The 25,227-nt window shown below is 43.3% G+C and overlaps 1 protein-coding gene across 4 annotated transcripts in view; it reads right to left on the bottom strand.

The window, feature by feature from the left end:
* The window catches only part of CG43759 (uncharacterized protein), a 98,295-nt gene that overhangs the window by 14,104 nt on the left and 58,964 nt on the right, over positions 1-25,227 (bottom strand). For all 4 annotated transcript variants that reach the window (NM_001272769.1, NM_133114.4, NM_001272768.1 and 1 more), the window contains 3 exons: positions 9,884-9,939; positions 2,842-3,552; positions 1,127-2,773 (listed from right to left, as the gene is read on the bottom strand). In NM_001272769.1, coding sequence (NP_001259698.1) covers positions 1,178-2,773; positions 2,842-3,453 — 2,208 coding nt within the window. In that variant the 5' untranslated portion in view covers positions 3,454-3,552; positions 9,884-9,939 and the 3' untranslated portion in view covers positions 1,127-1,177. The remainder of the gene's footprint in view (positions 1-1,126; positions 2,774-2,841; positions 3,553-9,883; positions 9,940-25,227) is intronic.

Here is a 25,227-nt window from a genome sequence, read left to right as displayed (position 1 = left end):
TGCTATGCTACGATGTGGTGTGGCATGGGTGCATCTTTAGGTCTGCGGACATTTCAACAGGCGCCTTAATGTTCGACACCCCACACCCCTGTTCGGCTATCGTCCCCCCCCCCCCCTGAAAATCCACTATATTCCCCTTTGCTAACCATCCTCATCGGCGTATTCGGGGTAATCCCCGTGACCAGTATAAAAATGGGGGCATATGTGGCCCCGGAGTATCCGCAACGCTTCCCACAGCCAAAAAAAATAAGAGAAGAGTAGAGAAAGAATTGATGAGCGATGCGGATTAGCCCAGTTTCAGTTATAAATGAATTTTTCGTATTTTTCGGTCAGAGCAAGATACAAAAAAGTATACACATATTATATATATGTATGTATGTACATATTGGGGGAGGAAATCTATGAAGTTCAATCAGTTTTAATTGATTCATTTCGGCGGCGAAGGGATGAAAACATTTTGCCCGCTTCTCCCAGATAATGATGATGTCGGGCCGCTCAGTTAATAAATTTATTATCTTGGGAATGCGGATAGTCCTCAACATCCCAACCAACCGCCACCCCGCAAGCCCCCTGCGTCCACCCCATCTACCGCGCATATATGTATATATGTATATATATCTCGCGCGGATCTGCTTCCTCTCCAGCGGAAGTATCTCGTTGATTGTGAAATGGAGCTATAAGCTATGGCCATGGCCGTGGCTGGAAAACGGGGCCGCAAATTTATTATGATTAAAGTTGAAAAGTTGAAATTGATGCCCAAAAGCAGTCGGGATATGGAAGCTATGGTGGCAGTGGGATTTGAGATTCGGGATTGAGTGGAGGGGGTGGGAATATCGTGATGGCGACGGCGATAATCATGCCAGATGATCTTAAATGACAAAATGGCCATAAAAAGTAATCAATTATTGAAAGGGGTTAACACAATCGCAATCACGGCGGCGATGTGGATAAAATGGACGTTCTGGGTAATGTGATTTTGTGAGTCAAGTGGCTCTTGATTGATAAAAGAGAAAAACTGTATAATCTGTTGAACTATTATACAAAGTAACAAGAAAGTAAACTATTACATTTTTTACATTTTTTTTTGAAATATTTAATTTTTTTAAATAATTGCGTTTGTACTTACCATAACAATAGTCCATTTCTTGCAAATGTGACGCAGCGCCTTTTTGTAGCATCACGGTTTCATGGTCCAGAAGTTCTTCTTGGGTTTCGCGCCCGTGGACAGGGCCACGTTGCTGCTGCTGCTCATGCTCATGCTGCCGCCGCCCATGCCGCCAACGGCCACGCCCACACCGGGTCCAACGCCCACGGCGGAGGCCATCGATCTGCCCGAAGCGCGCTGCTGGTCCGCCGAGCAGCGGCGTGGATAGTTGAAGGGCGACAAGGAACCGGCGCCCACGACGCCGGATCCCTCGTGCATGGGCGTCATCATGCCGCCAACACCAACACCACCACCACCACCGCCGCCGCCGCCCACAGCCAAGGTCATGCCAATGCCCTGATCCTCGCTGCAGCTGGCCATGCTGCTTTTCGATGTGGAAGTGCCCGAGGCCGTGGAGGATCGACAGCTGCGCAGGTTGTGCGGCAACGTGTTGTTGTTCAGGCTGTGATGGTGCATCGCCTGTTGCTGCTGGTGGTTGTGATGGTGGTGCAGCGGTCCGGTGGGCGTGGCGGACTTGTAGTACCGCAGACTCTCGTTGTAGCTGGCGCCGCTGCTGCTGCCGCTGCCACTGAAGCCGGAGTCAAGGTCGCCCTCATCGAACTCCGGATTAATGCAGCTACTGTGGCCATGATCCTTGAGCTCCATGCTGTTCAGGGTGCTCGATAGGTTCTCCAGGCTGGCGTGCGAGGCGGAGCTCGAGTTCGAGGTGCCCCCTGCACCAGCCGCACCGCCCAGGAGGCCGCCGCGTCTGGGTCTCTGGGCGGTCTTCGTTGGTCCCGCCACCACGCTGGACACCGCCGATCCACCCACTGCACCAGCGGACATCGAGGTGCTTGGCTCATCGGCGCCCATGGCGTGACTGGGACTGACGTCCGGCGGTGTCGGCGGCATTATTAGGGCCTCCAGCGAGAGATTTAGCTCGTCGAGCACCCTAAAATGGTTGTGCTGTACGCGCCGCTGCTCCTCCTTAACATTGCCCACACTGGAGCCACTAGCGATCCGGTTGTCGGACAGCACCTTGCGAATCTTCTGATCGCTGACCTCCTCGTACAGGTTCTCGGTGGTGCCGTAGCGAGTGGTGTATGTGTGGCGATCCCGCTCCTCGGCACTCGGCGAACTGGATGTGGACTGTCCGCCATGGTTGGTGCTGCTCTTCGAGCGGAAGCTCTTGGCCAGCAGGGCGCGTATCGAGTTGCGCGGCGGGCTCTTCGACTGGACCTGGTGGGCCTGACCCTGTCCAGGACCAGCTCCTTGGGCGGCAGGCACGTTGGTGTGACACTTGGCTGCCCCCGGTTCGTAGTAAGCATACGAATAGACATGGTTGAAGGGCGCCGCCGCTGCAGCTGCTCCCGAGCCGCTGACACCACTAGCGCCTGATGCCGCGGATGAGCCACCGCCCACTGCTCCGCCGCCTCCGTTGAAGGCCACGTGCAGTGAGGGATTGGAGGCGCCACCGCCATGCGAGGCCGTAGCACTGCTGCCACTGGGTGTCATCACGCCGGCTGCAAATCCATAGTCCAGCGATGAAGTGGACGACGAGGACTGTGTGTTGGGCGTGGGCTCGAAGCGTTCCATGGTGGCGGCGATGTTCTTGCGAGACCACTTAACCTGGTTTAAGAAAGCAATATGTGGATTAGGGCTATAAAACCAACCCTCGTCGTCGCCCCGAGACATACCTGCTGTTCCACGTCCATCTTGTGATTGCTGCGCCGGCTGTGACCCCTCCTTCGGCGCTCCGTGAACGCCTCGCCGTGACTGCTGCCCAAGAGCAACTGGTCGCCGAGACCGTTCTGCGAGGAGGCGGACGAGGAGGAGGGCGCCGCCGGCATGCAGAACTCGATGCTGTCCATGTCGTCGGGGAAGATCAGATGCGAGCCCACATGTCCGTGGCTGCTGCTGCCGCTGCTGTTGTTGTGCGAATGCGAGTGCGGATGGCCCAAGGTGGCCGCTGCATGTCCATGATTGTGACCCATTCCCATGGCCATGCCCATGCCGTGGTTGTGGTTGTGGCCCATACCGCCGTGGTTCAGGGTCATCTGACTGGGATGCTGATGGGCTGAGGCCACCACCCGCTGGCCGTGACGCATGGACATGGACCCACCGCTGGCTATGGAGCCACCACTCACTCCGGGCGGGGCACTGTGCACCGCCACCGATGTCGTCTGGTGCGGATGCTGGTGCGGATGTGGATGCGGATAGTCGCTGGCAAACTGCGGCGATCCGCAGCGATTCTGGAACTTAGCAGCGGTCGCTGCACTGCCTCCTCCACTGCCGCTGGCCGGATACATTGTGGTTTCAATATCAAATTCGTACGGAGTCGTTCGGTCTGTTAAGCTTTCTCGGTGAGAAATTCGGCGTATTTAGCAGCTAGAGAAGTCGAGCATCATCTGTGGAGTACGGAAAGCCATTAATCAGCGTGCAAAGTGAGGAATGGTCAATGGTCCCAAGGAGCATTGGGGAGAAAAGTGCTAAGGCAAAGGCGAAGGCGGAGGGAGACGGGTAAGGAGGTTGCAGAGATGCATGACTGACATGCCATGCCAAAATCCCACAAATAAAAGCTGGAATTATGAGCACCGCACAGCTCCAAGACCCGCACCCGCAGTCGATTCCAATTTATTTATGCGCAAACATTGTTGCCACACTAAGTGGCGGCCGAGATGCACTGCGAGAAGTGGCCAGGTAACGGGAGGAACATTCATTCAACACAAATGCTCACAGCTTGCCCAGTTGAGTAAGTCATTTTACGCGTAACTCTTACATACATATATTTTCTTGAAGTGTTCGAAAGGCACGCATGTAAAACATTTGGCGCTGGCATGCGTTTCGGTTCCACTTCCAGATCCCAATGTGTACAACTCCAACAGCACCAGCATCCCCACCCCCAAAGGCCCATCCCCATCCCCTTGGCCCACTAAACTGTGGCCCTTTCTTCTCCACGAAATGCCATAAAACAGCATTAAAGCTATTAACAGTCAAAGGCGAAATGAGCCAGCCGGGAAGAAAAGGGCCAAGAAGTAGTAGGAATAATAAAAAAAAAAACAGCTAGTGACGAGAGCCACCCTTAGCCCCCCCCCCCCCGCTCCTCTTCTTCTTATCCCGTACCCCCTTTTTGTAGGGGTGGAGGAGGTTTGGGGGAATACATAAATCAATCAGAGTGGGCAGGCCGCCGCCCTTTATGAGTGCCACAGCGTGTGTCCAAGATAATCCTAGAAACAGACTGACAAAACCGGAACGCACAGATGTATATATACAGATATATATATATATGTATATGTATATATATATATATATATATGTTATATGAAGAGGAGTACATATGAGCAGCACTTGCACATGTGAGCCCAGCTCAAGGCCAAGTTTTTGGGGGTCGGAATAGACGCAGGGCTATTAACGGTCAGAAAATAATAAAACCATATCAAATATCGACTTAAGATGCCATGGTTATATGTAAGTATGTGCGTCTGTTTGTTTGTTGATGTTATTAAGACGTCAAAGTCCTTATTTACCATACAGCCAGATATTAATAGCCTTGCAGCTATAAAAACCAGAAAAACAAGCCATAAAAATCAATCTCGTATTTGAAAGAATATTTTTGAAAGCTATATTAATCGCCATACTCCTCAAATAGACAAAATGGAAGTTTAAAACAAATCGTTGTGATCTGTATTCCTTTGCCAAAGTGGCGGTATCATCAAAACAACTATTTAAATATAATATCCTTTTGAAATTCAAAAATTCAAAACTAATTATTATCTTGCCGCTAGTTAAATGTGCAGGCTTATTACCTTTCCACATTGAAACTCGTTCGTCGAATGGCCCCCCCGCCGCCTCCATCGTTTTCAGCCACACCACGTGGGCGTGGCAACAACTCACAAAATCCAAATGAATTTCCCTTCCTCTTGGCTGGATTTTTACTCGTGCTTTTCACTTTTGGCCCTCACTCTGATTGATATATCAAATTGATAGCCATCCGCTGCTATATAGCCAAATGCTCTTGTTGCTGTTTCACCGTAGGAATACCCAATTTCCATTGCCCCGTAGATATTTCTATTGCATATCCCTCCCCCCCCCTCCTGCCACCATCACCATCCGCTACACACTGCCCCCGGAAAAGTCTAACGCTATCTCGCTTTTATGCCCATCCCTTTTACACTTAACAAAGCTCGGAAATGTTTGTGCCTGCGTATTTGTCTTTTTTGTTTTCACCTTTTTGTGTTATGTTTGTTTGGCTTAGAGATGAGTGCGTGCGTGAATCACGAGCTGGAGCTCATAAAATTGATCTATTTGTTGCTTAACCCTATTGCATAATATACGCATGTAAATTTTGAATTTTATACTATTTTATTCCTGATAAGTTCCTTCGTGCTGCCTATAAAAGCGACCATCACGAGCCCATCTTTGGCTACATTTTCTTTGATTTTTCCACCGTTTTTCCTCTCTTTTTGCGTTGGCTATTTTCCTTTTTTTTTTTTTAGCTTTCTTTTTGTTTTGGCCGATTGCATTTCACATGCAAATTCTAACGAGTTGTTTGTGGTCTTGTCGAGGCGTTGCCAACAAAAGTAACAACAATTGCGACGCAAAAAACCATGATAACACGGCAACAACAATAGCAACCATATGCCGTTTATTTGCTGCATTTTTGCAACATTTTGATTTGCCTGATTGAGTTGGTTTGAGGATAGAGGAAATAAAAAAACGTAACAAAAAGCAGAAATTAAAAGGATGACTCCAAATGGAAACAACGCCCTGTATCGCATATTGATATGCATTTTTCAATTAAGATTTTGGCCAGGAAGCGTATGCATAGCGTGCATAGCTGCGCAGCGATATGTATGTTCTTAAAAAAATGTATAAAACTCATAATGAAATGCAATATTAATATGGAGTGATAGATGAAGGGTCATTTTCCTAGCTAGCTAGCTAGCTTCTAACCTTCTAAATTCATACGTTCTATTTGGCCCGAATTCTTGGAGCGAATTAATATGCTTTGCTTCCCTTGGAATAGAAAAATAGATATCTTTATGGACCGATCTGGGTAGTGAAAACAATTCTTCCTCTTCATGGAAGAAGGCAACCAACCAACCACTTGCCTAATGCAATTTTCGAATGCAAAAGCCATAAAAATATCTATTTTAATCGAACACTTTGTAGAACTCTTTTTGCAGCAGCTATTTTCTCTATTTTTTTTCTTGGTTTTTTTTTTTTTTTTTTTAGCCAGGTGAAAGGGGGCGGCAAAAGCAATTTAAAGTCTGCTGAATCTTGGGTTCATCCTCTTCCTGTTCGTTCTGGAAAAGGCAGCAGCTGCAGACCAGGCCCAGAATGTATCTTATGGATGCTCCACCAGCTCCACCAGCTCCCTCTTCTCATCCATTTTTGCTAGCTGCATTTGAATGCCTCAGCTGCCTGCTGGCAATTCGATTTCATGCTGCAATTTAATTTGCTTCACTCTGGCCACGGCATCGGAGCATCGATTTGAAAAGCAAAAGTTACTCAAGTTGTGCACAGTACGGCCCTACACCCCCACTTGCCACGCCCACCGCCACGCCCTCGCCTCAGTGGGAGGAGCGCACCTGGGAGGAAAAATAAAAAAGGGCAACAGGTACAACGGGTGGGACTCATTAGGAGGCGATCGAGTTCTAGGAAAGAACTCATGAATCGTCGGCAGTCGGTTGGTTTGTCATTAACACATTTTGTGCATGTTGTGCATCATTAGAGCAGCAGACGAGATGAGACTGGATGAGTATGAGGATGATGTGTGCTGGTGGATGGTTGCCAATGTCGTTGGAAGAACCAATACACTGCCACAAATACGAACTAATGTTAAGATGGTAAGATACATGAACGGACAAACAAGTTTGTTTAATGTTCCAATTCAGCTATTACTTTCATTAAAAGCTACTACGGATTGCCTACACAATCTAACATAAATGTACACATTTGATAACATAACAAAACAGTTGTGTAGTTCCTCTGTATGGTCTTATAGTTCTCCCTTGATATCTTCTTTGTAAAGCACACAGCATTTCTTGCAGTGCAGTCATCTCACATGTTTCGTTATTTCAACAATGCTCCTGACACGTGGCGTCTGCAGTTGTGTGGCCCACACCGAACACACCCATTTCGACTGCCCTTCGCTCCACCAGCTGAAAATTATTCATTGATGTCAATGCCAAAGAGGAGATTTTCCTTGCCACTTTGCCTCTTCGCCTCTCTGTCTCCCTTTCCCCCTGCACCTGCTCCACCCCAATGTTGCACACACCACACCCCCCTGGGCAGTGTGTTGTTGCCTTGAGCTCGGCAGCTGTTGCTCTTGCTTTTCAGCTCCTGCCTTTGCTGCTTGGCATGCATATGAAAATTGGCCAATTTGGCGCAGCGTTTGGCTTCACTTTGTAGTTGTTGTTCCTGCTGCTGTTGTTGCTACGTGTGTGTGTGTGTGCGTGTGCCCCACCACCCCAATCCAGCGCCACACCCCGCACGTAGCCCTCTTTATCATTATGCACAGAGGAAAATTATCATACTAACATGCTAGCCTGCTCTAGTGAAATAGCAGATAAAATATATATTTAATATTCTCTTTTTTACTTTCTAAATATAAATCACAAACGTACTGACTGTTGGCTTTCTTAAAAAATCGAATAACGCACAACATAGGCTAGTGGGCGGCCCAAGAGGGGGCGTGGCTGGCCAAGAGAGGGCGGTGCGACCATAAGGGGACGCGTGGGTGGATCACTCAAGTGGAAGCTTTTTTGGCCGAGAGCAGCAGGAGCAAAAGCACCCAAAATGTGGGCCACAACTAGGTGGCCAATTGCAGCTGCAACAACAAGTTCATGAGCAACAAAAACAGCAACACCAACCACACACGTTTACCAGCTTCAGCAGCAACAACAACAACAGCAAACGCTTAATGAAAGGGAAATGCATTCGGCCATTTGTTTTTCCTTCCCTTCAAGTGGGACTCGACTATATTGGTCAATATTTGACCAAATGAGTGTGAAAATTAATTAATACGATGAAAGGAAGAGGGGAGAGGGGGTTGTGATGAACAAGTTCTTTCACATTGGTTCAGCAAATTGGGTGACCCCGATCGATTGAAACAAAAAAAGGTGAGATGAGATGAACCGAGCCTTGAATTCAAAAACCGAAGTTTGTACTTTCTGTTACTCTAATGAAGACACCCTTTATTGTTGAAATTGTTTCTCTTCTTAAATTGCTTTCTGTTGACTGTGGCTATTTTGGTGACCCCAACACACACACACACACTTTTCGGTGACCAGTGCAGTGAAGTTCAACTTTACTGATGTTACTAGAGGTCATTGGGGTTCAGAGGAAACCCTCAGTTCAACACTCGATAATCGCCTCGATATTTCCTTCGACCATACCCAGCCCATTTGGCCCACCTGTAATTCATACAACTCATCGAATATTTGATTTCCTGGCTCCTTTATCAAGTCGAGTCCCCAGTGCCCACTTGCCCCATGAACTCCGGCCCACAACTTCACTTCCTTTCCGCTTTTCCGCCTTTCCCATGCCCCTACCACCACTTTTTCCGACCGCTCAGGCAAATCTAACAAAATGCCAACACAAATTTTGTTTGCCTTTTGTATTAGGTTGACAAAAATCAACAGCCAAGCGGGAAAACAGGAGCCGAAAGATGAGCAGAAAAATGCTGGGGGGGGGTGGGAAAAGCCGGGTGTAGGCGATGGCAGATTGTTGAAGAGATTTATGTTGGCACTACGCCCACAGTAGAACGAGATATGGCCAAGACCTAGGGCTGAGCTGTTTGTCTTTCGCAAATGTTGGGCAATATTTTGCGGTAAAAGGTGAATTTATTAGCACTAGAAAGAGGAGTGGGTTCACTTACAGTTTGCTAAGAAAAACCTCACTACTACTGCTTGTAAATAGCAAATTTTAATCTCACCAGAACTGATGCTTTGGCACCTTTTTGGTATCCCTTTTAATTCAATGAATGAAAATAAATAGTTAGTTCAAGATGAAGTATATATTATGGGGTGGAAATGAACATATCTATAACCGTATAAGAAATTAAAAGAAATCATATCAGTTCACCACATTTGCCTGTGAAAATATGTGCCCTTTATCGCCCAATGCTTCGGCAATTTAAAACACATTTTCCCGGCCCTAAGATCTTGACAAATCATAAACAAAACGCTCGCCGGACGACGGCCAGCTGCAGATACGTTTTGTATCTTTTCGGAAAAGCCATTGAGGAAAAAAAAAGAAAAGAAAACCTCTTACCCCCAATCACAATAAAAAGCCACACAAACACACGCACATGAGATGCATATCGAAAATATTGAGCTGAAGATGCTGATGAAGAGACAGTTAAAGACACGCACACTGCGAGAAAATTCGTGGACGGGGGGCTTATTTGGGGGACCACAAGATACGCATCTTTCGGATTGTTCCTCATCGAATTTCCCTCTCTGTTTGCGCTTTAAGCCGATTTCTGGGTTGTCTTTTTTGTGTCTCTGTTGCGACATAAAACACAATAAAAGTAAAATAGAAAAAATCTGGGTGATGACATAGACAGCGGTGGTGGCAGAGGGGGGAGGGGGGGTCAAAGAAACTTTCATGTCAGCGCTATCATTTTCGAAATTCCAATAAGTTTAGTATCGACAAAGAGCTGAGAGAGTAGATTGGATAAAAAAAAAATTCCCCAAACATAGGAGCCCCTATCATCAACGCCATTCCACTTACCGAAATTTTTGAAGAAGTTTCCCAGTAACGCTTGTTGCTCTCCAACCTTCTGGAATCTGTAAATACAAACACGAAACGAGAAAATATTAGTACAGAGTTGAGATTTAATTAGTATGCGTATACTCTTCAAGTGGACTGCCCCAAAAGAAACTCCATCAATGATGGAAATGATGGAAATGCTGCAGGAATCAGTCGGAGTGGCGACCAGCAGCAGCAGCAGCATTGTACATCAAATGTGACTTACAATGTCAGAGCAAATGAAATTTTCCCCTGGTTTTCCTTTTAGCTTTAGCATTTTCATCATTTCAAAGTCAAATGTTGGATAAATAAAACAGTTTTCTGTAGTTTTTCCTTTTCCTTCTCCATTTTCAATTTTTGCGTGTGCTTGGGTTCTCTTTTCTTTTTTTTTTTTTGTTTTGTTTTTTTTTTTGTAGCTTTTCTCAGAATTCATAATTGAATGTTTCTCTCAACTTTGTGGGGATGATATGGGATTTGCAATTGAATTAAATTCTGATGCCGTTTGTCTATGGAACTTTTGCTCGGCTTCTCCCGATTGGCCTCGGATTTCTGGGATTCTCGTTTTCTGATTGAGATTTCTTGCAGTAAGAAAGGATAATTGTGGCCAGTTGGAGGCAGAATTTCTTCTATTGGTGTTTTTATCAAAGTTTATAGCTGATGAAGTTGGCTTCTTTGGTAGCAGGAATTTCTAAGATAACCTCATTACTTCTATCAACTACACGTGAATTCTTGACTTTCTAATCCGGTTTGGATGACATCAAATGTCTATATATTCAATGCCCTTTAAGCTCACCTTGAATATGTTTTCAAATGTCCAACATATTTGTGTCACTTTTATGTATGTATCTAAGTCCTTATGCTATTCGTGATGTAATATCTTTTCTGCCGGGAAACCCCAAACAACTACATCAACCAAATTGCTTTTACTGCAACCCCGCATATTGCTCAGTAATAAAAAAAAATTTCCTTAAGCCGAATCAACTCTACGAAAAATATGAAAAAAGAAACCCGAATGGGAAGCGGTCGGTCACAAAAGTCCGACTTTTTCTAGTCCTCCAGTCAAACCCCACAAATGTCATCGCAAAATGTTTTAATTGAGCCAAGAATGAAACCCAAGAACGACAAAAAAAAAAAAAAAAAAAAAAAAAGGAAGAAAAAAAGTGAAAGCATTTTGCACAATACAAATAAAATAGAATTTCAAACCGCAAGCAAACGTGCGTTATTCATTTTTGAATTTATAACACAATTGGGAGGAATGCGAATGAATGTCGCTGGGAAAATGGAAAATGGGGTGAAGCAGTGAAGGAGTGAAAATGCGCAGCAAGAATAACTGCTTGCCTTTTGCCATTTTATTTTCCCTTTTCGGTTTCACTTGCTACCGTTTCTGTTATTCCCAGGTTTTGTTGTATTTTTTCTTTCTTTTTTTTTTGCACTTTTTGTACTTTTTATTCCTGCCAAGCACATAAAAATAGGAATAAATAAGGATGTGTTGTGGTTGGGGTACGGGGAAAAGTCAAAGGAAATCGTGTCGCGGCAAATGTGACAGGCGGCTACCGTTGCCGCATCACATCACCCCCACTTCGCCGGCTTTTCCGACCCGCCTTCAGAATTTTCCACACACAAATGACTTGAGTTCGCGGTAAATTGACAAAAATGTAAAAAGAAAGCAGACAGAACGAATAAGCTCCTAAGAAGTTGAGTGTAACCTCTGCAAATGATGATAATGATCATCGTGACGATGCCGCTGGTAAAGATGATGAGCGGCGGCATGTTGCCAGTTGAGTTTTCCAGCTCTGACATCTCTTGTACACTTTTTAAAGTCACCTATCAGTCAAAGGTTTTGCAAAAGCCATTTCTTCTATTTCTCAAGAAGCGTTGAACTCTTTTACTGCATTACTCTTTAATTCGAGGGTTTTTATAAAGCAAACCCTACAACTCCGATTAATTACACATAACTCCTTGATAGATGAAAGTCTACCCTTTAATTAGCCAAAAACGTGTTTAAATGTAGACCAAATAATAATTAGCTTACTTAAATTAATATAATAAACAATGAGCCAATTATTTTAAACCCCAATTTATGAAGACATTGGACAAAAGTTTCCCTGATTTCCTCTTTTATTTCTTCGCCATTTCCTTGCAACCCCCAATCAATGGCCAATTGTTAATCAATGATCTGTGCACCAAATTAATCGTCAAAGAAACCGCCACCGAACTGAAGTCCTACATGCAAAGGTCTCATTCGATTCTCCTCTTTTCTACTTTTGGGTTCGGATGTCGGAAGACCCGCAGCTGAGAGAATCGAGAGCAACCCTTTCCTTCAGCTACTCTGTGTCATGAGTCATGTTCTTTTATTGGCAGGGGTTTCTGTTTGCCCACAGATAAACAAACTTGCAGCCAAGGCAAGGAATTTCGATATAAAACATAACAGCTAAGGTTGAGGCAATAGGAATCCCGAAATTATAAGCAGCTGGTAAATATGATATTATGCAAAAACCCCAAAGACATCATATGAACACAACGCGAGCGAAGACCCATTCTGAAGAAAAGGTCTGGAAAAGGTAACTTTATCCGTGGATCTATTATTTTGTAAGTCAACGTAAAAGGGGAACTCGCCTACATTCTCCTCCTCACGTTTCCACTACAATCAACCAAGACGACCTTGTAGGGGAAAAGTAAAATGGAAAAAAAAAAAAAAAATTATTGAACACACACACTCGGCCCCCGTATGAGTGTGCAAATATGTGTGAAATTTATTTGCCACAGCCCGCGCTGTCCCAGGGGTTTAAGGTTGGGTTTCTGTGTTCCGCACGTATCCGTGGTAAGTATATCACCGACAACCCTTTCGCCACGTCCCAGGGGTTACTTCGTACCCCCTTGGAAAACCCCTTCCGTTTGCTTGTTTAAAAATCACTTGATTGCACAAATGCTCATTGAGCTAATTTTATTTCGTGTACGGGGAGGAATAAAAAACCAGAAGGCGATGGCGATGGCGATGGCAATGGTGATGGTGATGGCGATGGTAAAGGCAACTTGAGACACGCTTACATTTTATGGGATTCCGATTTCCATATGCCCAGCGAGGGAGGAGGGCTACGAAAAAAAAAAATATATATATATATATATTGGAAGATACCCGGTGAAGCCGTACTGCCTGACTTAGTCGCAACTTAACTAAATTATTAGCCGGCCACCTTCGACCGCTCGAAAAAGTGCTCAGCAATGTGGAAAAATGTGTTATGTCCCTAAAACAAAAGGAAAAGGTAGATGGACAGGGAAAGGGGAAAGGCACAGTGAGTTGATCAAATTACCAGACAAACCCGAATGGTCCTTCGACTTTGATGCACTTGAGCCGTGTCAGAAGTAGTCACAAAGTAAGCAGCAGTACTCGTGTACTGTCCCTTTTTGCCAGCTTTGTTGTTGACCTTTCCCGGGGTCGCTTTAATTAATTACACGAAATGAGTTTTTCTGCGGCCGGAGCAGGGGTGGCCAAATTACATGGCAAAATGCTGGCTACAGAAGGGACAACCGTGTAATGGAAGCCCGAAGACGGTTTTCAAGGAGAGTTGGTACATGTCTTCAGGTGAGCTTCGGTCTGGAAACAATTTGTAATTGCTCCATTTTAACAAGTACACTTTTCACTTAAGCTAAATTAAAATTGGGGTCCATTTACTCACAAAAAAAAAAAAAAAGGTGAAACCATTTTATGTGGCCTCATTTCTAAAATGAATTTTCGAAAATTACAAGTCTTCGCTGCACGCATAATATATGAACATTGGTAGGGAGCCAGCTAACCAGCTATCATCAACAATTATCATAACAACAATATACTTTAAATCGAAATATATCCAAAATAGAAAGTGCATTACTTGAAACCCATTTAGAAGGAATTCATATCCCTAAAAGCCTTACCATCAACTGATGGCTCAACAAGCTAGTTCGCACTTGAAATTAGTTTCCGAGTGCGTGACAAAGTTTTCCAGCCCAAAATCCATTTGCCAACACATCTCCCTTTGCAATTTCCTTAGACCGGCTTTGAACTTCCATTACCAAACTCCAAAGGACAAACAACAAGTAAAAAGAAGAAAAATACCAAAATTCCCTTTACAGCTTCTTCGTCTTCACTTTTTTGGCCATGTTTGGCAATTAAATCATTTTGACCATAAATCGAATTTCGCAACACTGGATGTGGGTGGGTGTGTTTGTGTGTGTGTGTGGGCCTCAGTGTTAATCCAATTAACTTGGCTTGCATCAAACACATTCCTTTCCACCTATAGAACGAAGGCTGACGAAGGAGAGCGAAAATAAATAAAGAAATGAAAACAGTTTCAAAGAAACTCAAACTTCAAGTTTTATAGTTCCCTGCTCCTGGCTCCTCTTATTTTCCCCTCCAGTTTGCTTCGCTTCGGTTTGGTTTGCTTCGGTTCGGATCCACTGGCTACAAATTTCATACGAAACTTGGTTCAGAAAAACTTTTCGCAGGCATTTCATTGGAATAACTTCAACCCCCGATCCGAGATCCCAGTAGCCCCATTCCATTGCCCAACATCATCCCCATTCCCATTCCTCTAACAGATTGGCAAGGTGGGCCATCAAGCCAGAAAAGCTTGTCCTGACAAATGTTTTCATTGATTTTTACGAGCAGTGAACGTATAAAATAAATTCACTTTTTTCCTGTGCTCTTTATTTATTTTTGAATTTTTTATGCTCTGCGACCAACAAAAAATCACGACTTTGGTGTAAGCTGAGCCGGAAAAAGTCGGAAAAAAAACCAAACTTTACACAAAAATCTCCGCTTGTTTACTTTCGTTTGTTTTGCGTGTTCCATGTTTCTCTTATTGTGCCACACCACTAGCACGAAGCGTCGCGGGGGGTGGAAAGGGGATCGGCGCTTGGGGGGGAAGTTGCGAGTGTCAGTTTTACGATTACCATGCGGGCCCCACGTTGGGCGCCATTAACGATCTCGCCTCCCTCACTCACGTGTGCGTGTCCTGGTTGATGTGTCGTAAACGCATCATAAACAGCTGGTACACGAGCGCGCCCACCCATTCCACCCAACTTCAACCCAACTGCATCATCATCAAAATTATACTTTATATTTACCTTTTCCTCTCCAAATACTCTTTTTTTATGCCCAGGGGCCACCCAAAATAATGGACACTGATCCTTATCAACAGGTGTAGGGATACGAGGGTGTCTGTTTATGCATAGCAAAAGGGTTGCATATAAAAATGAAACGTGGAAAATTTACAATAGGATGTTAGCCTACGGCCCAATAATATAATATAATCCTTCTAAATTTCAAAGTGGTTCGTGTTTTGGCTTATCATATTATAATCGTTAAAATTAATACGCTTTTTTTTAAGGAATTCAATGAATCCATAATAAATGTAGTATACCTTGAGATAAAAAAAAAATGTCCCGAAGAGACATAAACCAAATTATCATCAAAGAAGAGTAGCCGAGTCATAATAATGTTTTGAGTCTAATTGATTGGATTACACCGACTTAATGGAGTCAAACAAATGTCACGAAACGAAAAGACTAAAATATTCCTAGAAATATGAAAAATATTCAATATTAATAGCTATCGTGAAAATAGACAATTGAAAACCAATGAAATTGAATTGCTTTGATTGAAATTAATGACATATGTAGATAAGCGCAGCGCAAGAAATATGAATTATCTGCAGATAGCTCGATTCCACTGTGCGCTGTAGCTGCATCATGTCAGTGGAAACGCTCTCGTATGTTTATCTTGTCTGTGGCAAAGGTTTGATTAGCCATAAAAACGCACATTCGGTCTGGGTGTCGTTGTCGTACTTGTTCTATGATTGTATTCCCCCTTCTCCATCCGATTTTACTCGTCATTTTATGGTCTTTCCCCACCATCCATTCCAATTTTTTTTTTTTTGGTTTTACGAGCTTTCGAATTTTAAAGTCGTAAAATGCATTTCAGAAAAGCGGACAGTGAGCGTCGACAGCCATGGTATCTTTTAAGGCCGTGCTGATGGCATTAGCTTATTATTAATAATAATACTGGGCCAAGTGCTCGAACTTTAAACCCTTGCTTATTGTGCGGGGCCGCAAATAAAGTTTGCCGCCCCGCTTGAGTTCATTCCAACTCAAGTCGAGCCCAATAAAATGTAATTAATTTGCAAAACTTTTCCCCCACACCAGCCAAAAGCCAATAAAGTAAGCCCAAGATGCTGGGCGATGGTGTGGGGCTCGGGATTTGCATGCCAGAGATGAGCCAAAAAAAAAAAAAAAAGTTCGGAAAAAAGGACGAACGGGGGCAAACAAAAAGCAGCAAGGAACAGAAGCCAACAGCTGCTCGACATAAACTTATAAAAGCTGGCAAAACTCTCTAACCAAACTGGGGGGCTAAGCGGGGAAAGCTCTGGCATTGCTGCATTAAAAAGTTAATAAAAGTGGAGCATGCCACAAGTCGTGCCGCAATTTGCGGCAGCTGCAGCTGCGTTCCAGCAAAAGGATATGGATATGAATATAAGTAATCCTAGTGCCAAGTCCTGCCCAGAATGTGTGTATAGAGCATGGCAGGCTGCGGACGGAGGACGAAAGGACGGCGAGCGGAACTTGTTGCTCTTCAGGTGGCATAAGCTGCGACTTTTGCACTTGCACTTGCTCTTGCTGCCACACTGCTTGGCTCTGCTGGGCTGGGCTGTGCTGCCTCCACCAAAAGTGGCAAACAATTAAAATGCTCAACATCCTGAACGCCCCCCTGCAGCATCGAAGCATTCAAGGAGTTTCGCAACAAAATAAAACGACAAGAAATCCTTTCAATTCATGCGAAAAGGTAAAACACAGGGGGGCCTTTCAAGAATTACATCAATACAATTCGAGTGGAGAAATCTTTCAGAGAATGAATGTCACAGGAAAAACATCTCTGGGCAGAAGTGAAAGCATTTACAAATAATTAAGAGGTAAAACTCTGGTTAAATTTATTTATTGGAGAAACGAACACAAGCCTGAGGCCTGAAGACTTCAAACTTATCCTAAAAGCTTCTTCATTAGTCAGACTTATCCAGTTTCAACTTAATTTCCACATAGAGCGACGTCATAACGATCATCATCATCAATAAGCGTTAGTAAAGATTTGGCCAAAGATTCTCCTCATCAGTCGTTTTGCCAGAGCGAACACATTTCACTTCTGTCAAATATTACCCACATGGATTTATCCGCATCCTAGGAGCCACACACATCTATGTATATATCGCACTATACTCTATCTATATGTATGTTTTGCGGGTAGTGCACATTTATATACTTAAGCCCTCGCAGATGGCAACTAAATGCAACTCTGCTGCCAAGTGGCGAGAGCTCACTTCCACTTGCGGTTTCAAGGGTTACTCAGCGCCTGGAGAGCCAGGAGCCAAGAGGCCCCAGTTTGGGCCATGACGGTGTGGCGGATGAGCGGGGAAATCGGGGAAACGGAAAGCGGGTAACGTGGCTGTGCACTTTAAGTAATGCGGCCAATTGAAAATGTCGAACAAGTGCCACCGAACGCCAACAGCGTTGCAGCTGCCATCCAGCGACTGCAGCTAATTAAGAACGCATTAAAACGATTTGTGGGCCCTGGGCTGCCATTCCCGCACGAGGGAGAATGGGTGTAGTGTGGCTTTTAAAGGGTCTCAATATTGTCAATCAATAAATAGATTAAGCGACAAGCGATTATGCAACGGCTACTAAGCCGCAATCAAACGACGAGTGTGTTGCATAAGCCAGGTAAACGCCATGAGAAGCGCAGAGCGGGGCGTTCGGGAAAATAGCTCATAATTCCGCTAAGCTGATTAACGCCGGGCCATCGAAAACTTTGCATTGGAAACATAAAACACAAGCGTGACAGAAAGACAGAAAACCTGAGATCCAATCGATGTATTCAGTTTCCAGAAAGCAAAGTTAGTTTACAGCACAATGCAAATGTATAAATTACGATTCCGTTCGGCGAAACCGTGGAAATTTAGCAATCTTTTCTACAATAAAAGACTTCGTGAACTTACATGGAAATCGGTTTGACCGTCTGATACAACTTTGGGATTACTATGAAAATAAAGCTAATACCTATCGAGTTTCAAATGAATGATGACAAGAGTCAAGTTAAAGGCTTATAGACCAGTATCATATTTAAGCACGCCTTTTACAATGCGCTTTTATTTTGTTGAGCCTGAGAAAGTATATATTAGATTCCATCAATGAATGACTAAGGCAGTCATATTGAATAACTTTAGGCTGCGTTAAGCTGCAGCAGAGACAAGTCTCAAAAACAAGAGCAAACAAACCAATCAGACAGATTGCCATACTTCGCCAAGTAAGCTCATTGAGAAGCGCATAGAAAGGCTGCAAAGGCAACCAAACAATGCAAAAACTTTTCCCAGGCCATTAGAAATGTCCAACAACAAGTGGCCATCAAAAAACTACTTGAGAAGAAGCCAAAAATTCGAAGGCGAGCCAAACGACAAAAAAGGCTAAATGTACGAAAATTCAAAAAGAAAAAGGAATGAAAATAAAAACCGAACTTAAAAGCAACTTTTCAGCTCATGTAAGTGCAAGTGCGAGAGTGTGTGTATGTGCACGAAAATATTTTCAATTACAAATTGTATTTTTCCGTTTAGATAAGCAAAATTTATGGCAGGACTTGCGTCCTCGATCGCTATTCTGTCCCGTCTCGGTCTGAACTCAAACTTGCAGTCGCAGTCCTGCGGCAACAAACACTTTTGCGCTTGGTCGGCGTCGCAGTTGTAAACAAGGGGCAAATACAAGAACGCGACGGAACGGCACGAAAAATGCCACCAAAAAAAAAAGAACATAAGAAAAAAGTGCCAGCCGAACGGACCCAAGTAAAAATCCCAAGAAGACTGCCACTGCGACGACCAAAAGACGCCAAATAGAAGCTAAGAGAAAAAAAAATGCAGCCAGAACTTACAAAAGGCGAAATCGAAAAGCGCAAAAAGCGGTGCAAGGAAACTAGCAAGAAGGCCAGGATAGAACCTTGCGACTAGCAAATACCCTGTAACGGAAATATATCAAATTCAGCACCGTAAAGTACACCGTTTGGCATTAATTTATTCAAGTTTTTATAATATGTTTATTTAATATGGTGCTGGGGAGTTGGAGAGAGTTATTACAGTTAAATTTATATAAAATATTATAAGATGCGAAAGCGTGGCCTACTTAGCCAACTTATGGAACTGATGGAAGTGAAGCGAAAGAGCGTACAGATTTACAGAGTATTTTTCGTCTACGTGCTTCCCGGTGGCGCCGCCAAATGTCACGTACGCAGACAGTGGCAGCCAGGAAGGAAGTGGGCGGAGTTCGACCATGGGGGCGTGGCTGCTGGGTCGCCCTGCTCATATGGCCTGTCACATGAATGGAATTGCCAACTTAATGCGAAGGCAAATGCAGCAAACTGGACAGAAGACGCATACACTTGTCGAGACATCCTAATAGGGTTGTCATCTTACAACACAAAACCAGCAGGTTCCAGTTTCAATTAAAATGTATCAAAATTCTGTTATAAGACGCAGAAATTTTAGCGACACGAGGTGTCGATTTGTCTGTAGGCGTGGCGCGTAAGCGGATTTCCTCTTTTCCACCTGGCATCTTTGATATTAACATTTTTCTTTTTTTTTATAATATTCATACACGTGTTCAGACACATGGTTATCTTTGGCTGGTTGGGTGGCAAGAAAAGTATCAAGTAGGATATGAAGTTGTTATTACTTTTCCATTAGTAACATTAACCCACCATTGCGAACTTCGTGTAATGCCAGCAATTTTTGTGCCATTTTCAAGCATCTGAATGTCGGCAAACTTTAATGAGTTCGCTGACTTCTCGCCCATGTGGTCCTTAAATAATGACTTGAAGATTCAGGCGCTAATAGTCTTAGTGAGTCACATAGGCTCCCTTCGTACTCCAACCCCTTAGACAATCCACCGGTGAGTGTTTGAAGCGTGTGAAGCCATCAAAAATGGAATTGACACGTTCTGCCACCAGATGCACGCAAACAAAAGGGGTCCCCCCCATCTCGTAATCCACCTCCTCGACTCGTTTCACTTCTTCTTCTTCATCATCATCATCATCATCATCACCATCATCATCGTCATCGTCATCATCATCTTCTTGCCATTCTTCTGCTTTTGGTTCTGCAGCTGTGTGGCAGAGTGGTGACCCCGACGTCGTCTTATCATAATGATGACGTTTACATTTCAATTAACGGCGAACAACATAATTGCAGCAGTCAAATTATATAATTACACACAAACAACAGGCGCACGCAAAGCGAGAGCAAAAGAGACGGACGCAGTGCCGCGTGAAAGAGACGGAGCACTCATTTGCCTATATGCATTTCGTATGCATCGCACACACCAACTATATAAACTATATCTATCTATATATCCCATTGAGGGCAGCTGCAAATGCAACGCAGGTGTTGCCCCATGTGTCAAAAAATAATCACTTTGAAATCACTTCAAAAATTCAGACAGCACAGATGAAATATGCGTGCAACAGGGACCGAAAGTGTGTGAGAGAGAGGGAAGAAAGAGAGGAAAGTCCCAGGGCCCTGTCAAGTGTTCCGGGCATTATATAGTATGTTCAAGCCCCAGGTCGCAAGTTTACCTCCCCCATCCGACCATACAGCTCCCAATTGGACAGTCGTGTAATTTCATGTGAACATTCAATTCACCGAGTGACATAAAGACACTCGCTCTGAAATGGACCACAGCTGCATTTCGAATCGATACTGGAAAAAAAGATCGACTTACGCAGTGGAAACCTACGATCTCTCCATATTGCGGTTATATATTCAGACCACTTTTTTCCCAGTGCCAAATTGTAAATGTAAGTGGCCAACAAAAAATATTAAACTGACAACTTGACGGTTATGAAAAGTGAGATTTTTAATTATCGTTTTCGTGTCAGAGTCGAAGTCAAAAGATTTTTCACCATTTTTTTTGTTCGTATTTGAAGGAGCGGTACGCAATCCAAACTCAATTCCCACATTGAACCACCTGAGAACTTAACACCGCCGGGAAAAAAAAAATCGGGAAATTAAAGGCGAAAAAAGAAAAAACACATTGAATTGTTTTCTATCGTGACACATGAGAGGCCTTCATAGGCTCGAGCGCGCTTGTGGTGCATAATTTTTCATGCCACATATAATAATCTCTGTTGGCCCCCCCCCCCCCCCCATCAAATCCATCAGCCGTCCCTGTCGCACTTGCGTGCCTCTTGCGGGAATGGCTGTTGGCGGTTTCGCTTTCAGCGTTTTATTTCAATGCGATTGAAAGCAAATTGAAAGCCGGCACCTGCCAGAGAGCACACGCGGCCAAGGAAACGAGGAAACCCATTTGCGGGCTAAAATGGCCAGCGAAGAGACTCACTTACACTGCGAGGAATTTCACCTTTTTTCATGCTTCCTTATAGTCACTGCTAGTTAAAGTTGAAAACTAAGAACTTGTTGCTCAATTTAGAAAACAATCACTTTTATCTATTTCTCACTTGGTTAACGCACATTCCATAAGCACATCGAGGTCTGGGCACACTAATCGTTCACCACATGAGCCTGGTCACTTTAATAATACGCGATTCAATGGGCAACCGCTTTAAATGCTTAATAATATGCTTACATTTTTTTCTTGTGCATCTTTCTATCAAACTGCTTGGTTGGATTTGATGAAGCGCACTAAACAAATAACGCCCTGGCAATATTTCATTAAAAACTTAACGGTCTAACAGCACCGAGTGCTTTGGGGCAACACGAAGGGACTTGAATAGGGATTTAGGGACAGGAAGGGCGAATAGAGCGAAATGGTTAGTGGCCGAAGGGGGGTGCTTACAGGTAGATAAAGAGCCATTGGCTAATGCCCCATTGGCGTGTGTTGTGCACTGCCAAAGGCTGGCATTTGATGGAAACAACACAAGATGCATTTTAACCGGGACGTAGCAACACGGTCGCTGATGGCTGGCGAAAATGGGCACCTAATGTGATCCTAAATGCCCTTAAAAGTGATTTCAATTGCCATCGTATCAGGCATCAGTAAGAGGAAATTTGTACCAATGCATGCACGTGCTTTTTTTTTTAAATAATTGCAAAGTTACCATTAGACTTTGGCTTATTTGCGCGTGGCAACTATAATTATGCGACATTTTTTGCATAAAAACTCATGTGATTGGTTTTATTTCCCCACCTAGGCTCTAGTTTTCGTAAATTCCTTGCTCGCATTGCAATCCTTTGTTGTTCTCAATATTTTCCAGTTTAATTAGTTTGAAATTACACAAACAGCAAATAAGCGAGATGAAAAATGCATGAAAATAATTTTTGTTGCCCGTTCGCATTTGAATTTTCAATTTGCCGTTTGCTGAAATTGACAGTTAAATTATTATTATTATTATTATTATTATTATTATTATTATCATACTTGTTAGTTGACTTTAAGCGCCATTGGTCCGCTGGCCAGGCTTTGTGTAGATATTATTGTTATTATTATTCTTGCTGGAGCTGCGACATTTTCGGTGTCAATTTGTATATTTTTTGCGGTTGTAGAATTTATGGTAAATTAAATTAGCCTGATTGGTATATGCATTTATAATGACATCACTTCAATCCGATCCGATCCCCTATCACGCGAAAGCCAGACTGTGTGCAATAATAAATTAATGAAATAAATGTTTATTACTTTTATTTCATGTGTGCGGCTTTCATTTCCCCTCCCTACCGCAACACACCCCCTATCCATTTTCATCTCTATCGCCACTTGGACGCCGACAGGCGAAGAACTACTAGAAATGCCTTAGAAATTTCAATAAAAATTTTATGTTATAATTATAGGCCAAAGACAGACGAAGTCGACGGATGCATAATAAAAATTAACGCCCTTCTGCGCCCCCTTCAAAAAAAGAAATTCCCGTGTTTGTGTTTGGGTCACAATTTTTCTATTAAACAAATATGAGTGAGAAGGTGGGGGGCGAAGGAAGATGGCATCATGTTCGTCATGTGCGAGTGTAATAAATTTTATTAAAAACATATACAAACAAACGCATAAACGAGATCCAAGATCCAAGTCAAGGTGGAAGCCAAAAACCAGGAGGGAAGGCGAGTGAGTTGGCCACACATATGGGCCATCATACGTGACCGGCGATGGAATTTCGGGGCGCGCCCCTCTCTTTCACTCCGCCTCTCGCCGTCTCTTTCGGCGTCCAGCTGAGACAACACATAAAATGGAAAATAAACAAAGGCAATGGAGGTAAGTCAACGTTTAAGGAGTTGGCATGCAATCAAAGCTCACGATCTTCGAGCTCTGAGAATTTTCCCAAAATAGTTGGCACTGCGCCACACAGGCCGAAGGAAACTTCCATTTTTCAAGTTCAAAATTGAAGACCTTCATGTCACTCCAATCTCATTTTCACCATACATTTATAACCAAGAAATCGTCGCACAGAACTGAATAAATTGAATAAAATCCTTTGATTGATACACTTTAACGACGCGTAAAGTTGGCAAAGCAATAAATGGTCAATAAAATGTTTTAAATTCAGCAAGTCTTCAACGATATTAAATATAAAAGTTCTCCTTCTTCAACGGCTGACCCAACCCCACACAACCCCCCAAGAGTTTCCTGTTCCCAAGCGGCGAGTACAGAAGAAAATCCCCAGCGAAAAAGGAAACAAAAAAAAAAAAACACATCGAACACAGTTAAGTGTGGCCAAATTAATGGACATCGAATGAAGTTGACCGGCTGTCATAAAGCGTTCATAATTACTTTTCACACCAGGCGGCGGCAAACCGAACGCGTGACTAACGAGTGCGAGGAGTGTGGAGCTTGGGGGCCAGCGGGACAGAAGGAGAGAAGGAGATGGGCGCGGAGGCAGAGGTGACCCCAAACAAGCCCACAAAACCAGTCGGCAAAGAACAGAAAAAGAGAAAAAGATAACAAGGGAAATATTACAAATAAACAATCATAAATTTCTATAAATTCTAATTGAAAGAGCTGCGGAGCTGCGGGGCGGACGGAGGTGATGTTATATGTTTATATTTATAGGCTTAGAGCGTATTGCGCACGACATTTGTTTATTTATGGCGAGTGACAATAAAGTTTAATAACTTTGACACAATTTAATTAATTTCGATTTTCCAATATGACAATTTAAAAAGGAAAAAATATAAAAGGCAGCGGGCGAATGGAGCAAACCAAACAATATGTGGAAAGCCAAACAAAAGTCAACACGACACAACATTTTTATACATGTGTGTGCTAAGGGCGGGGGGTGTGGCATCGCTCGAGCCATAGGCAAACATATTTATGAAAATATATTTTTTTTTTTGCTTTTCCGACTTCTTTTTGTATGCTTCTGTGCCATATGCAACGGAAAATTGAATTAAAATTGACCGAGTTCAATTTACACAACCAGTTTTCGACAACAAAAAAAACCGACTAGTTAAAAAAGGATACTGGCTTTTTTCCATTAACCAACACTATGCATGGAATGGAAATTACATTTGATTCAAATCAAATCGACTAAATTAAGAGCTTTGAGATATCCAAATCAAAAGCGAAATTGATTTGTCCTGTTTAAGCCGACAGGCAAATGCATTTTTTGTCGACCACTAGGTTTGACAGAAAACAAATAAAGTAAATAGAGTGTTTCAGTTTTCAGAAAAAAAAAATTAAAATATTACGCAAATTGGACGTAGAAAAATTGGATTTCACTCTTTAGGTATTTTTGAAAAATTTAAAGGCTTAAAGAGTTGGAAATGAATTTATTGATAAAAACTAAGTATTTTATTAGTATTATTCATAATTATTTTGTAATCACTGTGCTTTGTATTCAGGTCTGGCTAGACTAATCGTAATTCGTAAAGGTCTGGTCCCACTAAATGAACGTAAAACTCATGCAAACGCTCCGGAATTTGTTTCGCAAATCAAAACTTTTAAAACTCAAGCAACAACTCGTGCAGAGTTAACAAAATGTGTAACACTCCACCGAAAACCAGTCAAATTGACAGAGTTATTATAGTCTTTATGTGTCTACAGACGGATGTGTGCGTATGCTGGCCACCAAAAAAAACCGCAATTGAAATGCAAAATATTGTCGACATATGAATATTCGAAAAAAGTCAAAATGCAATGATTGAAAAATGAAAAAGCATAGGGGAAAAAATTAATTTTGAATGCTGCCTGGTGCCAGTGAATTGCGCCTATCTCTCTTTTTCACCATAGCTTTTTAAATTGTGACACCATAAAATAATTGTTAAAGTCCACAAATAACAATAAACAAGCACACAGAGTGCAGGAGAGCAAGAGCA

The sequence above is a fragment of the Drosophila melanogaster genome, chromosome X (assembly GCF_000001215.4).
Source record: "Drosophila melanogaster chromosome X".
NCBI classification, from domain to species: Eukaryota; Metazoa; Arthropoda; class Insecta; order Diptera; family Drosophilidae; genus Drosophila; species Drosophila melanogaster.
Note: the sequence above shows the minus strand (reverse complement) of the source record. Positions and strands in the feature narration are given on the sequence as shown.